The 16,358-nt window shown below is 42.5% G+C and overlaps 1 protein-coding gene across 1 annotated transcript in view; it reads left to right on the forward strand.

Annotated features, from left to right (window-relative positions):
• The window catches only part of ak9 (adenylate kinase 9), a 32,586-nt gene that overhangs the window by 12,109 nt on the left and 4,119 nt on the right, over positions 1 to 16,358 (forward strand). Inside the window, exons 21-31 of the mRNA XM_056294160.1 lie at positions 194 to 413; positions 1,077 to 1,145; positions 1,270 to 1,470; positions 4,002 to 4,220; positions 4,382 to 4,595; positions 4,777 to 4,978; positions 7,349 to 7,495; positions 8,503 to 8,720; positions 11,754 to 11,950; positions 15,358 to 15,527; positions 16,163 to 16,261. Of these exons, the coding sequence (XP_056150135.1) occupies positions 194 to 413; positions 1,077 to 1,145; positions 1,270 to 1,470; positions 4,002 to 4,220; positions 4,382 to 4,595; positions 4,777 to 4,978; positions 7,349 to 7,495; positions 8,503 to 8,720; positions 11,754 to 11,950; positions 15,358 to 15,527; positions 16,163 to 16,261 (1,956 nt within the window). The remainder of the gene's footprint in view (positions 1 to 193; positions 414 to 1,076; positions 1,146 to 1,269; positions 1,471 to 4,001; positions 4,221 to 4,381; positions 4,596 to 4,776; positions 4,979 to 7,348; positions 7,496 to 8,502; positions 8,721 to 11,753; positions 11,951 to 15,357; positions 15,528 to 16,162; positions 16,262 to 16,358) is intronic.

Raw genomic sequence — 16,358 nt, forward strand, 5'->3', positions numbered from 1 at the left:
AAAATGTCCTCACTCTTATTGTTAACAAATCTTACTGATCCTCACAAATACATACTTTTTATTCGCCTACATTCAATCCATATGCATCTTAGCTTTTATGTATTTTGCAATGATGTGTGTGATGCTTATTTGTTTAACTTTTTAAGTCTAGCAGCACTTTTTCTCTGGCCATTGACCCTGAAAAACCTCTAAGGTCCACAGGTTTCATCTTGGAGGGCTTCCCTCAGAATGCTGATGAAGTCAACTACATGGTTCAACGGCTGCTCTTCCCTGATGTAGTTGTAATCATGATGATGGATGTCACAGACAGCACGGGACGCCTGCTGCCACCCCGTCTACAAGCCTGGAGGGAATACCGCAGCCGCCAAGAAGCACAGCTGAAGCTCATCAACAAGCTGCGCCAGAAGATTCGCGTGAGCAAACAACTTTATAGTGGTGGTTAACAATTGCATTGTCTCACCAGCTTCAGGACTATGACTGGTCCAGCTGTCCTAAGGCAAAAAAAAGCCACAAGGCTCTTTATTCGTGTGTTCCTTTTTAGCCTTCCTTCTCAGATTTCCTTCTGCTTCGATGCAGCTTTTATAATAGGACCGCTCATGTGTATACACATGAGCGAAAAGAAAACTTCATAAACATCATCAACATGTGTGTTGTGAAAATGTAAGGCATGATAATTTACAATTAAAGGTAAATCTTCAGAGTTTTACCACAAAATGCTAAAACTTTTAGCTGCATTTTTGGCTGTTTTTGTAAAGATTTGTTTTGGACAAAGTTTCAAAGTGCATCAGTAACATAGTTAGCAGTGATTAAGTGTATCACCCCTCACAGACCGACTTGTGTCTACCTCCTGATGGTCAAAGTACTGTGGCAAGATTGCTATGTTTAAGATATGAAAGAGAGAGAGAGAGAGAGAGAGAGAGAGAGAGAGAGAGAGAGAGAGAGAGAGAGAGAGAGAGAGAGAGAGAGAGAGAGAGAGAGAGAGAGAGAGAGAGAGAGAGAGAGAGAGAGAGAGAGAGAGAGAGAAGGCCCCTGGTTTATTCCGTCCTTGGAGATAATGAGCCTATCTTGTGATACAGGAGGATGCCATTGCAAAAAGAAGGGCTGAACTCATGGCAGAGCAAGCCACTTTGTCACCCACAGCAAAGGTAAGCAACCTTATCATAAGACTTATTTTCCTCCATCATGGGTCTCATCATCCCCACCCCCCACCTCCTCCTGCCTCCCTTCATGTAACTCCATGTAACCTCTAACTTCAGTATTTTGTCCCAGATAATAGACAGTGAAGATGAAGATGAGGACGATGATGATGAATCGGTATTGGAAGCCACACTCCAGCAGGAATTCCCCCCAGAGAAAGATGAGGATGAAGTCACAGAAGAAGAGGAGACTGAGGATGCGGCTATCGAGAGGCTGGAGACAGAGATAGGGAAGCGCTTTGAGACGGACCAAAGCAACCTCACTACTGTTACGGTGCAGAGACACATATCCCCATACCATCCCTTTTATTTCATATTAAATTCTGAATTGCAAGGAAAGTTTTAAACTTGTTTCATACTTGTCTGAAAATTAGGAAACAGAAGACTAATTGAGTGTTCCACGAGCACTCTTAGCTTCTAAATAAATATGGGTTCAAAAAGAATGAAATGATAAGGGGGTATTTCTTATCAAATTACACTGTGCACCTGAACCTGTAAAATGGTTGTTGACATGTCTGACATCTGACAATCTAATTGAAAGTATGCAAGATAATGTTCAAAGTCTATATTTAGGCCTTTAGGACTCAGTGTGCTGAGATCCAAAATAATAGAAGGCTGTAGATGTTTCCTTCCTGGCATCTAACTTTTAACCTGCTTCGTGGCTCTGCAGTGTTGTGTCGTGATGAGGTGGGAATGGTTTTTAAAGTGATGTGCTAAATGTGACACTGGTGCTTCTCTCCTAATGGTGCTCTTTTATCCACTTACTCCAATTTTTAAGGGGTTTGCTGGTTTAACCAACAAAACCCTAACACTGACCAAGGAAGTGAAGGTAATCCAGTGATTTTTTTTTCTTTGCCAGTCAGAGCGTGAGAAAAGCAGGTTTTTGTGATGCTCTTACATTGTGTAAGGCGAGGAATCAGTCAGGTGCTGGAGTAGAAAAAGGAGGCGGGGTGCGATAATTGTCCAGTCTTACCACTGTGTCTCTGATGTTGCCATTGTAAATGAAAAGAATGGTGGATCCTGGAAAGTAGCTTCCAGTTATGTGGCTGTGGACAGGATGTGCTAGGATAATGGTTAATTATATCCTGGATGGTGTGGGTGGTGTGAATATAGGTGTTAGAGAAAAAGATTGGTCCTTATGCTGCAAAGATATAAATTGGTGTCGATCCTTCTCTTTTCCTCCAGTAAACAGCACAGCCAATGCTGTTGTAGAAAGCAATCCATCATCTCACTTAATTTTTGCATCTAAGGTTCTGCATTGAGTATATAGCAGGTTTTTATATCCATTAGTTGTTATTGTACCTTTTGGCAATATGACTGGTGGTGTGGGATCATGGTAGCACCACCCTTGTCAGCAGGTTTGATATTATATCCTCATTTTGCCTAATGTTTCTGTCACCCTTTGGGTTCTGAATGAGTTAAATTATTTTTCTGTGTTTTTCTTAGCAGATTGTTTACATCCCTCTCTAGAAATCTCCAAAGTTTGCCAATCCAATTGTAAAGGACTTTGTAACTGTGTTTTGACAGGTGCTATATGAATAAAGCTCATTATTATTAATTGGGGCGGAGACAAAGCAAGAGAGGCAAGATTGAGATGGCTTGGGCATGTGTGGAGGAGAGATGCTGGGTATATTAGGAGAAGGATGCTGAATATAGAGCTGGCAGGGAAGAGGAAAAGAGGAAGGCCAAAGAGGAGGTTTATGGATGTGGTGAGGGAGGACATGCAGGTGGCTGGTGTGACAGAAGAAAACGCAGAGGTCAGGAAGAAATGGAAAGGGATGATCTGCTGTGGCAACCCCTAACTGGAGCAGCCAAGAGTAGTAGTAGTAGTAGTAGTAGAATATTATTAATTGGGGCGGCACAGTGGTTAGCGCAGTCGCATCACAGCAAGAAGGTCCTGGGTTCGAGCCCTGGGGTAGTCCAACCTTGGGGGTTGTCCCGGGTCATCCTCTGTGTGGAGTTTGCATGTTCTCCCTGTGTCTGCAGTCGGCACGCCCCGGTCCCCGCCTTTGCCTGCCGCCTGGCCTGCATTGCACCCTACCCCAATGCTCATCCCTGTGTGTGGTGGGTGCACGAGATGGTGGCTCCATGTTGTTCTGGGCCGCATGGACCAAGGCCCAGCCACCAGACACTCGCCAGCGAGCTCCCTTCCCAGGTCTGGCTCAAGGAGGGGGCCCCGGTTTCCCTTTTCCGGGCGAGGAAATATCCTTAAAATTCCTTAAACTCCTTAAAATTGTATATTACATATTTGTTTAAATGTACCCACTATTTTTAGACAGCTGTGATGACATCACTTTCACATGTGCATAATCTCGCCAATCCATTACTTACTGAGTTTTATCCTGGTGTTTTTTCTTCTTCCCTTTTTGACCCACTGATGAAGCCTTGTTGGCAAAATGTCTCCTTTCATTAATAGAGTCCATTAATTTAAAAAAAAAATTATTTGGATCTCCGTCCTTTTTCCTTTTCATTCTTTTCCCCAAACCCATATTTCACACTTAGAAGTGCCATGTACAGATTAATCTTTGTGGAAAGCCACACCGCCACCTTAAAGAAAAAACATCAATACGTACACCTACAGATGTAAGTTTGTTAGCTTAGTCTGTTTACTGTGTTGATGAACTTTAAACTAACCCATAATAGTAGTGGAGGTCATCTTGAAAGTTTGTCAGACATAGCAACGATAACTAAAGAAGGTGGTACTTGGCGAAATTCTGTTAACAGTCAATCATACATGAACATCCACAGGCTCGACATTTTAAACTGTGGTTTAATTTTGAATGCTTTGTATTGTGATATTTGAAGGACCTCCTGAGTTATCAAAACATCCCTCAAGTGTCCATAAATGCAGCACGTAAGCCACGGGTCATCCATTACCAGCTGCTCCAGAAGATACAGCCCCTGCTGACCAACAGGGAATCGCTCTTTCAGCAATGCCAGTCCATCAGCTCAAGTCTGGCATGGAAGCTGATACACTCCTCATATAAGCTCCACAGCGCATTTGGCTGCTGGGACCCTGTCAAGGTGACATGACTCTGTGAATGGTGCAAATGGGCTGTTGATATTGAGCAGAACAATTTCTTACCAATCTACCTGAAATTTTAATCTTTTTGACAATATAGTGTAAATGATCAACTCTCTCTCTCTCTCTCTCTCTCTCTCTCTCTTTCTCTCTCTCTTTCTAGTACACAGAGGGAGGCTTGATCCAGCCATTACAAGGGCCACTCAATACCATATACTCTCTGTTACTCCACCAATACATCTACTTTTTTGTTTCCAAGGAAACTCGCAACAAATTCATGCTCAACCCTATTAAGTACCTTAAGCAGAGCAAGCCCTCCGCCTCACTTCCTATTGAATTGGCTATCATAGGACCACCCAAATCTGGAAAAACCACAGGTCTGACTTGAATGGATAAAACATAATCTGCCCACAGTCAGTTTTACGTAAAGATGTAAAATGACAAGTGCACATTCGCATATCTCCCCCATTTCTTTTCATTGAGCTCAATGTCTAATTTTTCCTTCCTCTCCTTCTCTCTTTTTCTTGGCATCTTTTGTACTTACCTTGACCCTTGCAGTGGCACAGAGATTTGCTCAGGAGTACGGCTTGGAGCAGCTGTCCATTGGCAGTGTGATGCGAATGGTGTTGAACACTCAGGGCCAGACAGAATTAGCAGTTCAGATGAAGAAACATCTCTCCAAGGGCCTGGCTGTACCTGATGAACTGGCCATTCAGTGTCTGAAGGTGGCACTTATGAGCTTGGTCTGCAACACCAGAGGGTAAGACAGAGGTGGGGGACTAGGAGGAGTTATTAAGACATTTTCCGGAGCCATTTCTGTGTTATGTATGATTTATTTTAGGATGTCTCACAACCAGCTCACTAGATGGCAGTCACATTCATATGTGAGGTTTAGCTTGGTTTAGTGTGGTTAATATTCAGGTGTAGAGAAATCAGGTATGCTTCAATATGGCAGATCTTACATCGTTTCTTACCAGTCGTAGCCCTAGCCAGCAATATGTTTTTCCCCCCGCATCTGAATTGATGAATCTTTTCTCAACTTTGGATCGCCACTTGTAACAGCACCACAAGTAATACAGAATTCAGTTAATTTTGAACTCCATCCAACCAGTTGTTTGAACAGATTATTTATTTATCTGCACGTGACGAAACCGGATTTGCAGTATGTAATGCACCTTGTAGCACTCCCAGCTGAATGATGGTTTGACTCTTTCACTGATGGTTCACAGAAGTTTATTTGCATTAAACAATATCCTTTTCTTTCCTTGTCCCTTTTTGCATGGTGAACACACTGCAAGAGCTACAAAGAAATAAAGAAATTCCTTACCATCTTTGACATTATGTCAAAACCTTAGAAAAATGTAGCGTTACAATATTCCTTATCATCAAAAATAGAAGTCTTTTTAACCTTAAATTATTTTTTTAATTCTACAGTTTTTATATTAAAATCGTGAATTTACACCCTTTTTAACAGTTTACCTTTTACCATTTCTACCAGAATGCTATATAATCATATTTAACTTCACGTACTGTTCCTTTGGACACAATATAAGCAGTCAACACAAAAGATAATTAAAGAGAATAACTACACATATTTATCCCTGACCATATGTGGTGATACTAAGGGACCACTCCAAGTCACACGTCTGTTAGCATACGCTTCTTTACTTGTACAACCCACGTCACACTCCTCCCCTCTTACAGTCACTTACATCCCATCTTGTCCTCTAGCTCTCCCTACTGTCCTCCAACTGCATCAACTCAAGACATTTTATTTATTTTATTTAATTTAATCTTTATTTAACCAGGAGGATCCCATTGAGATACAAACCTCTTTTTCAAGGGACACATGGCCAAGATAGGCAGCACAGTTACAAAATCACGCAGTTGCAAAATTACACATTTGAAAACATAAAATTTAGAAAAAAAGTAAATTACAAGCAGATTATAAAAAACAAGTGCATGTTGTGAAATCAGCTTCAAGTACTCTCAATTTGGATTTAAAACGGCTCAGTGAGATTAACTCTGTAAATTTCCAGTCATTCTGCAACATATTCCAGGTTAAAGGTGCAGAATGAACAAAAGCCTTTTTACCCAATTCAGTGCGGGCATATGGAACAGAAAGCAACACATAGCCAAGACAACAAAAAGAGTAAGGGCCAGCACTTCTCAGTGCAATTAAGTCACAGATGTAGAAAGGCAGTGGACCGAGGATTGCCTTATATATAAAAGTATACCAATGACTGAGCCTTCGGGTGGCCAGAGCAGGCCATCCCACCCGAGCATACAACTCACAGTGATGTGTCAATGATTTGCAATTCTTAATAAATCTCAAAGAAGAATGGTAGGCAGTGTCTAACGCATGGAGACGTTGAGCAGAAGCATTCATATACAATAGATCTCCATAATCCAACACAGGTAAAAAGGAGGCAGCAACAAGTCGCTTTTTTACATTTAAAGAAAAACACAACTTATTTCGAAATAAAAACCCAGTTTCAGCCTCAGCTTTTTTCACAAGATTCTCCACATGTGACTTGAAAGTGAGGGAGTCGTCAGTCATCACACCATCACATCACACCATATTACTGCAAAACACATGAATATTCTCAATATATTAGCAGTCAGCTTAACAAACTTTATACCTACTCCTTTAAGCTTAGCAGAATGGCTTAGTATCACACTAATATTGCGATCTTATGGGCTTCAGCATACCTTCGTTAAACTTTTATGAACCAAAAACATTGCAAAGCAATTCTTAATTAAACAACATTAAACAACATTAAACAAAGAAACGACCAACCTTGTGCCCTTATTAGCCAGATGCTAAACCTTTAAACTATTTCATGATTAGCCGACAACTCTGGTTTATGCAAACACCCCTTTATGGTTCATTGGCACTACGCGACATTAACCTTTCATAATAAGAGCGTTGACCTTAATATATAAACTAATGACATAATTAATTACTTAAACTTACAAAAACACTCACAAACGAGTAAACCTGAAATGTAATAGATACGGGGAGTATCTTGGCCTACATTAAAGATCATTTACACACCTGGTGATTAAAGGATTTTCTGTAAAGGATTATTTTTGCCGTGACAGTCACTACACTTTTGCCTTTGTTTAGGTATGTGTTGGATGGCTTCCCCATGACTCTTAAGCAGGCTGAGCTGATGGAGGCACATAGCATTATTCCTATGACAGTGGTGGAGTTGGCGCTGGACACGGCGGAAGTGCTGAAGAGGGGCTTGATTGACAAGATGAAACCAAATAGGTCAGAGGACACACTAATTCAATTATTACAACAGCAACACACAGTAACGTGCAGTGAGGTCCATGGCTGGGTAGGCAGTGAACTATATTTATTTGTGCTGGAGAGAGGCACAAGCAGACTGCCTCAGCAGCCTGCATTCACTAATGCTAGCTTTGGGAGCACGCCATCCTGAATAGGGCATGCCTTTTATTGATAAAACAACAAGAATTACATGATTTTTAAAAAATTATTTTTACAACAATCTTAACAAATTAAAGTTAAAAAATTAAATAAATAAGTAAATGTTTTTTGTACTATCATTATATATTTTTTTCTTTTCTTATTAGCCTGGGTGAGGCATTGCCCACCCTGCCTCCCCTGACTGCACATCACTGGCAACACATTTGGAAAAATCTACACAGAAGTTAAGAATGGGCACTCTTTTTTTTTCTTTTAATTTTTCTCCTCAATTGTATCCGGCCAATTACCCCACTCTTCCGAGCCATCCCGGTCACTACTCCACCCCCTCTGCCGATCCCAAGAGGGCTTCAGACTACCACACGTCTCCTCCGATACATGTGGAGTTGCCAGCTGCTTCTTTTCACCTGACAGTGAGGAGTTTTGCCAAGGGGATGTAGCGCGTGGGAGGCTCACGCTATTCCCCTCAGTCCCCCCCCCCCAGACACCCCGACCGACCAGAGGAGGTGCTAGTGCAGTGACCAGCACACATTCCCGCATCCGGTTTCCCACCCGCAGACATGGACAATTGTGTCTGTAGGGACACCCGACCAAGCCATCGGTACCGCGGGGATTCGACCCTGCAATCCCTGTGTTGGTTGGTAATGAAATAGACCACTACACTACCTGGACGTCCCTGGGCACACTCTTTAAAAAAAAAGTTTTTTTTTTCTTGTGAGGGTGTTTCGAAATCCCATCATGCTAATATGATTTCATATCAACATATGTAGGATTTGAATGAGGCGTGTCTCCCCCCATTTCCTTCCCCCTTCCCTGCTCTTCCATCTTAGGGCTCACCTGATGCCCAACAGTGGCGAGATCCTCCACATTCGTTCCTCCTGCTATAAGCAGGAGGTGGAACATTTGAGGCAACATTTCCAACAGCGCTATGGGAACTGGGTCCTTTTGGACGGATTCAGGAGCAAATGGTGGATGTGGAGCCACATTCTGGAGGAGGTCCACATTAGCATGAAGTATATCCGCAGTTACCTGGAAAGGACACGTAACGGTATGTTGCAACATAACAGAGTTTGTGGGATCTTACCTGGCTTCTGTTGTGATCCAAAGCTAAGCTCAGCAATATCTGAGGGCAGCAGGGAGGCATTGGTTTCAGCCCTTCTTTAGTTTCCTGGAGGATGACACTACCTGCTCCAGGAGCACTGTTCTGTTTTTGTTCAAGCTCTTTGATCTCCCTAGAAGGGGGGCAAGGAAATTAGAATTTCTCTACAAGAATCAATTAACAGTATCACATTATACATTATGTATGAAGAAATGTATCCTTTTTGAGAAAACTGGCCATCAGCAGACTCCATCTGAAGTACAGACTTATTATTTTAATTGACTCATAGTTCTCAGTTCATGAATATGGAGAATGCCCCTATCTAAAAAGTTATAAATTGTTTCATGTCATTGAAATGTAGGGTCCCTGCATTTCAAATAGCCAGAAGTATTTAGTCAGTTTAGCATTATATTCATTAGAAACATTTCTGTTGTTGTACAAATTGTAGCATTGCACAGACTTGAAATCTGCAATTCATCTTTATTATAGTGTTCTAAAGATCTTACTGTCATGTATACTTCTAGCCTTTTTGCATATGATTGTATCTCTTTGAGCATTTAAATGTCTCCACTTGATTTTAAATGTTTCTGACACAGTGATGAGAATATCATTGGGGTAAATGATGACAAGTAAACAGGAATCGTTCATCACATGTACATTTTGTTTTGTGCATGAATGTAATAGCAGGCTTTTATCGCTTTTCATTTTCCAATCTGACAATGCACATTCAGAGTAAAAACAACAGGGTGCCAAGTGTCAACAGATGTGGGCTTTGAAACTTGTGAAGACACCTTCTTCTTTTCTTTTGGTTGCTCCTGTTAGGAGTCGCCACAGCCCTGTTTCTAACTCTTCCTGTCCACTGCATCTTCCTCTGTCATGCCAGCCACCTGCATGTCCTCCCTCACCACATCCATAAGCCTCTTCTTTGGCCTTCCTCTTTTCCTCTTCCCTGGCAGCCCCATATTCAGCATCCTTTTCCCAATATACCCAGCATCTCTCCTCCACATATGTCCAAACCATCTCAATCTTGCCTCTCTTGCTTTGTCACCAAACCATCCAACCTGAGTTGTCCCTTTAATATACTCGTTCCTAATCCTGTCCTTCATCACTCCCAATAAAATCTTACCATCTTCAACTCTGACACCTCCAGCTCTGCCTCCTGTCTTTTCATCAGTGCCACTGTCTCCAAACCATATAACATAGCTGGTCTCACAACCATCTTGTAAACCTTCCCTTTAACTCTTGCTGGTGCCCTTCTGTCACAAATCACCCCTGATACTCTTCCAGCTATAATATCCATATAATGAAAAGAAAGCTATCACTCTTTGAAAATACCTGTCATCCAGGTTGAAGTAAATTAATGAAGACAGCGATTTTGGGAACTACACCAGCAAAGCACAAGAGAGGCCAGCCAAAAAGGCAGTATCATGTTGACATCAAAGAATGGCTTAGTCTGAAAATATCGGCAGCAACAAGATCAACTCAGGACAGAAAGAACTGGAGGAGACTTGTTTGGCAAGCATGTCATCCTGATGGTGCTGACACCCTCGCTAACGAGGAAGCCTTGAGGAAGACTCTTCTCCACCCATTCCACCTTGCCTGCACTCTCTTCTTCACCTCTCTTCTTTACTCCCCGTTACTTTGAAAAGTTGACCCCAAGAATTTGAGCTCATCCACCTTCGCCATCTCTACTCCTTGCATCCTCACCATGCCGCTGTCCCCCCTCTCGTTCACGCATATGTATTCCGTCTTGCTCCTACTTACTTTCATTCCTCTGCTCTCCAGTGCATACCTCCACCTCTCCAGGCTCAACTCAACCTGCTCCCTACTTTCACTACAGATCACAATGTCATCTGCGAACATCATAGTCCATGGAGACTCCTGCCTGATCTCATCCGTCAACGTGTCTATCAGTATTGCAAACAAGAAAGGGCTCAGAGCCGATCCTTAATGTATTCCCACCTCCACCTTGAACCTATCCATCACTCCTACCCCTACACCTCACCACTGTCACACTGCTCCTATACAACAGGATGGGTTAAATGCGTAAGACAAATTTCATTGTAACCAAACAACTGTACAATGACAAAAATAAAGTGGCTTTCTTCTGGCTTTCTTTCTTCTACATATCCTGCACTACTCTTACATACTTCTCTGCCACTCCTGACTTACTCATACAATACCACACCTCCTCTCTCAGCACCCTGCCGTATGCTTTCTCTAAATCCACAATGACACAATGTAACTCCTTCTGACCTTCTCTATACTTGTTCATCAATATTCTCAAAGCAAACATTGCATCTGTAGCGCTCTTTTGTGGAACGAAACCAAACTGCTGCTCGCTAATGTTCACCTCTCCTCTTAACCTAGCTTCCACTACTCTTTCCTATATCTTTCCCACATCACCTTTATTCTTGAAAATCTGTACCAGTATGCTTCTTCTCCACCCCTCAGGCATCTTCTTACTTTCCTAGATTGTGTTAAACAGTTTGGTTAAAAATTCCACAGCCATCTCTCCTAAACTTCTCCATGCCTCCACAGTATGTCATCTGGACCAACTGCCTTTCCACTGTTCATCCGATTCATAACTGCCTTCACGTCTTCCATGCTAATCCACCGCACTTCCTGATTCACTATTCCTCACATCATCTGACTTTCTCTCTCATTGTCTTGATTCATTAGCCCCTCAAAGTACTCCTTCACCTTCCCAACACACTCTCCTCACTCATCGCACATTTCCATCTCCATCCTTCATCACTCTAACCTGCTCCACATCGTTCCCAGCTTGGTCCCTCTATCTAGCCAATCGGTATAAGTCCTTTGCTCCTTCCTTAGTGTCCAACCTCTCATACAACTCACCGTGCATGAAACTTGTGATGACTTCTCTTCACTAAATGCATAATTAAAGAATTTGCTTGTGTAAAAAAATTGTGTTTTTGATACAGACGATATTAGAACTTTCTCTTTGTGTTGATTTTTCAGGCCAAGCAGCCTGTATCAATAGGCTGTGCATCATACCTAAGGAGCTGCAGTCTCGGCTGGGGGAGTTTGGCCAGTACTGCCCAGTCTGCTTGGCTCTGCATTATCACCTGGTGGACACCTCCGACATTACAACTCTGGCCTTGGCAGCAGAATTCAGGGGTCACTACCACAAGATGTGCAGTAAAGACCACCTTGATGTCAGTACAATGGAACCTCATTTATATAATATTCCTAAGCAAAAATACAACCAAATCCAAACCAAAGTTCAGATTTATCAAGTTCTTTTTATAACATATTCTTTGAAATTATCCAACAATTGAACTAAAGCCAAGGTATATCGTTTATCCTTTTAATCTACTACTACTACTACTACTACTACTATTTTTGGCTGCTCCCGTTAGGAATTGCTACAGTGGATCATCCATTTCCATCTCTTCCTGTCCCCTGCATCTTCCTCTGTCACACCAACCACCTGCATATCCTCCCTCACCACGTCCATAAACCTCCTCTTTGGCAATCCTCTTTTCCTCTTCCCTGGCAGCCCCATATTCAGCATCCTTCTTCCAATATACCCAGCATCTCTCCTCTGCACATGTCCAAACTATCTCAATCTTGCTTCGCTTGCTTTGTCACCAAACCATCCAACCTGAGCTGTCCCTCTAATATACTAATTCCTAATTCTGACCTTTATCATCACTCCCAATGAAATCTCACCTTCTTCAATTCTGCCACCTCCAGCTTTGCCTCCTGTCTTTTTGTCAGTGCCACTGTCTCCAAACCATATAACATAGCTTGTCTCACTACCATCTTGTCAACCTTCCCTTTAACTCTTGCTGGTACCCTTCTGTCACAAACTCTCTTCCACACTCCCCATTACTTAGAACAATTGACCCCAACTATTTCAATTCATCCACCCTTGTCACCTCTACTCCTTGCATCCTCACCATTCCTCTGTCCTCCCTCTTGTTTATGTATATGTATTCCGTCTTGCTCCTACTGACTTTCATTCCTCTTCTCTTCAGTGCATACCTCCACTCCTCCAGGCTGTCCTCAACCTGCACTGTACTCTCGCTACAGATCACAATGTCATCTGCGAACCTCATAGTCTATGGAGAGTCCTGCCTGATTTCATCTGTTAACCTCTCCATCACCATTGCAAACAAGAAAGGGCTCAGAGCCGATCCTTGATGTAATCCCACCTCCACCTTGAACCCATCCGTCATTCCAACCACACACTTCACCACTGTCACACTGCCCTCATACATATCCTGCACTACTCCTACATACTTCTCTGCAACTCCTGACTTCCTCATACAATACCACACCTCCTCTCTCTGCACCCTGTCATATGCTTTCTCTAAATCCACAACGACAAAATGTAACTCCTTCTGACCTTCTCTATACTCCTCCATCAATATTCTCAAAGCAAACATTGCACCTGTCATGCTCTTTCGTGGAATGAAACCAAACTGCTGCTCACTAATTGTCACCTCTTCTCTTAACCTAGCTTCTATTACTCTTTTCCATATCTTCATGCTGTGGCTGATCAGCTTTATAACTCTGTAGTTGCTACAGTTCTGCAAATCATCCTTCTTGTTGAAAATCAGTACCGGTATGCTTCTTCATCAGCCCTCAGGCATCCTCTCACTTTCTAAGATTGTGTTAAAAAATCTAGTTAAAAGCTCCACTGCCATCTCTCCTAAACACCCCCAAGCCTCCACAGGTATGTCATCTCGACCAACCACCTTTCCACTCTTCATCCTTTTCATAGCTGCCCTCACTTCCTCCTTGCTAATCCACCATATTTCCCGATTCACTATCCCCACATCATCCAACCTTCTCTCTCTCTCATTTTCTTCATTCATCAGCCCCTCAAAGTACACCGTACACCTCTCAAATCATTCTCCTCACTTGTCAGCACATTTCCATCTCTATTCTTCATTGCCCTATTCTGCTGCACATCGTTCCCAGCTCGGTCCTTCTGTCTAGCCAATTGGTGCAAGTCCTTTTCTCCTTCCTTAATGTCCAACCTCTCATACAACTCATCATACACCTTTTCCTTTGCCTTCGCCACCTCCCTCTTCACTTTAAGCCACATCTCCTTGTACTACTGTCTACTTTTTTCATCTCTTTAACTGTTTCACTTCTTCTTTGCCAACCTCTCCCTCTGTATATACTTTGCTGTACTTCGTCATTCCACCACCAAGTCTTCTTGTCTTCTTTCCTCTGTCCAGATGACACCAAGTACCTTCCTTATGGTCTCCCTCACTATTTCTGCTGTGGTTGCTCAGCCAACTGGCAACTCCTCAATACCACCCAGTGCCTGTCTTAACTCCGGCCTGAACTCCACACAACAGTCTTCCTTTTTCAAATTCCATCATTTGATCCTTGGCTCTGCCTTCACTCTCTTCCTCTTCTTGATCTCCAAAGTCTTCCTACAGACCACCATCTGATGTTACCTAGTTACGTTCTCCCGTCACCACCTTGCAGTCTTCAGTCATTTTCAGATCGCAATTCCTACATAAGATATAGTTTGCCTGCATATCCTCCTCCACTCTTATATGTCACCCTGTGTTCCTCCCTATTTTCTTGAAATATGTATTCACCACAGCCATTTCCATCCTTTTCGCAAAATCCACCACCATCTGTCCTTCCACATTCTTCTCCTTAACACCATACCTACCCATCACCTCCTTATCACACCTGTCCCCTTCACCAACATGTCCATTGAAGTCCGCTCCAATTACCACTCTCTCCTCCTTGGGTACACTCTCCACCACTTCACCCAACTCACTCCAGAATTCTTCTTTCTCGTCCATCTCACAACAATTTGCGGGGCATATGTGCTGATAACATTCATCATCACACCTTTGATATCCATACTCATACTCACACTCATCACTCTGTCTGACACACTCTTCACCTCTAACACACTCTTGACATAAGCTTCTTTCAGAATTACCCCTACCCCATTTCTCCTCCTATCCGCACCATGGAAGATAAGTTTGAACCCATCTCCAATGCTCCTGGCCTTACACACAGTATATCTACCTTACTTCTATCCATCATATCAGCCAGCTCTCTCCCTTTACCAGTCACAGTGCCAACATTCAAAGTTCCAACTCTCACCTGTACATCCCTACCCTTCCTCCACTCCCGCTGCCTCTGGAAATGCCTTCCCCCTCTCCTTCTCCTTCGCCCAACAGTAGCATAGTTTCCACTGGCACCTTGCTGGCCAACAGTACCAGTGGTGGTCATTGGTAACCCGGGCTTCGACCAATCCAGTGTAGAAATCTGATTTATGATCCACGTTTTTGATTTGGTGCAGGTTTTATGTCGGATGCCCCTCCTGACGCAACCCTCCCCATTTATCCATCGGACCAGCACTAAGTCAATGCACTGGCTCTTAATTCCTCAGTGGCTGGGTTAGCTTTTAGCCTTTTGACTATGACATATAAATATGGGGCCCCTGGCACCTGAAGTGCACACATGAATGCACCGCAATAGTGCATTCATGTAATGTAACACAGTAAAATGGCTGAAAGAACAAGAAATCTATTGAAAGCATAAAAAAATTCATTCAATGTTTATCTCTCAACCACAGCAGTTCTTGGAAACTCCAGATCAGTTTGTGATCCCTGCCTGTCCATACCCACTCCCACCATCCCATCTGTTGCCAAGGAAGTTGACTAAAGCTCAGGTCAAGAACAGGTTCCCACAGCAAGTTGAAATGAAGGGCTTTTGTCCTGTCACTTTCCTGGATGGAAAACAGAGGTACACCATCAGCTGCATTACCAGCTACACAGGCCATTGCCTTTACATATCTATCTTGCTGGAAAGCATGTGCAGAGTACATGAAAAAGTAAAACAATTTCTTGTGTCAGAGGAACTGGTAAGTTAGAAGTTAGGTGAGATACAATGTACTGTATGTATATATATGTATATATATGTATATATATATATGTGTGTGTGTGTGTGTGTGGGTGTGTGTGTGTGTGTGTGTGTGTATATATATATATATATATATACACACACACACAATTGCATTATACATACATATATACATCTATTACAATTACATTGAAAAATTTAACTGATATACGTATGTGCACACATACCAATCACAGATCAAAATATTGCTTAATTTGGGGCGTCTGGGTGGCGTGGCAGTCTATTCCGTTGCCTACCAACATGGGGCTCACTGGTTCAAATCCCCGTGTTACCTCCGGCTTGGTCGGGCGTCCCTACAGACACAGTTGCCCCATAATTCTAATAGGAGCTGAACATTTTTAAGTTTATATGAAGTTTCTATGTGAAAGCGTGTGCAAAAGAGAAAATAATTAAGTTCTTCATTGTTCTGCCTTCAAGGCAATATGTTTATTAATTAAGAGAGGTTTATCTATCCTCAGGTATGAAGCCCTGGTTCGAGGAAATATGGAATATGCTGTGGAATACCGGGAACGAATTTACATTCTTGAGACAAAGCAGAAGCAAGACAAGTTTTTGAGGTTGGGAGCTATCTCTTGTAGTATCAGTCAGGGATCCTGAACACATTTTGTGTCATTTTATTGTCTCAATGAATATTTGCTTTTGAAAGGCATTGTT

This window comes from Lampris incognitus, chromosome 15 (genome assembly GCF_029633865.1).
Source record: "Lampris incognitus isolate fLamInc1 chromosome 15, fLamInc1.hap2, whole genome shotgun sequence".
In the NCBI taxonomy this organism is placed as follows: Eukaryota; Metazoa; Chordata; class Actinopteri; order Lampriformes; family Lampridae; genus Lampris; species Lampris incognitus.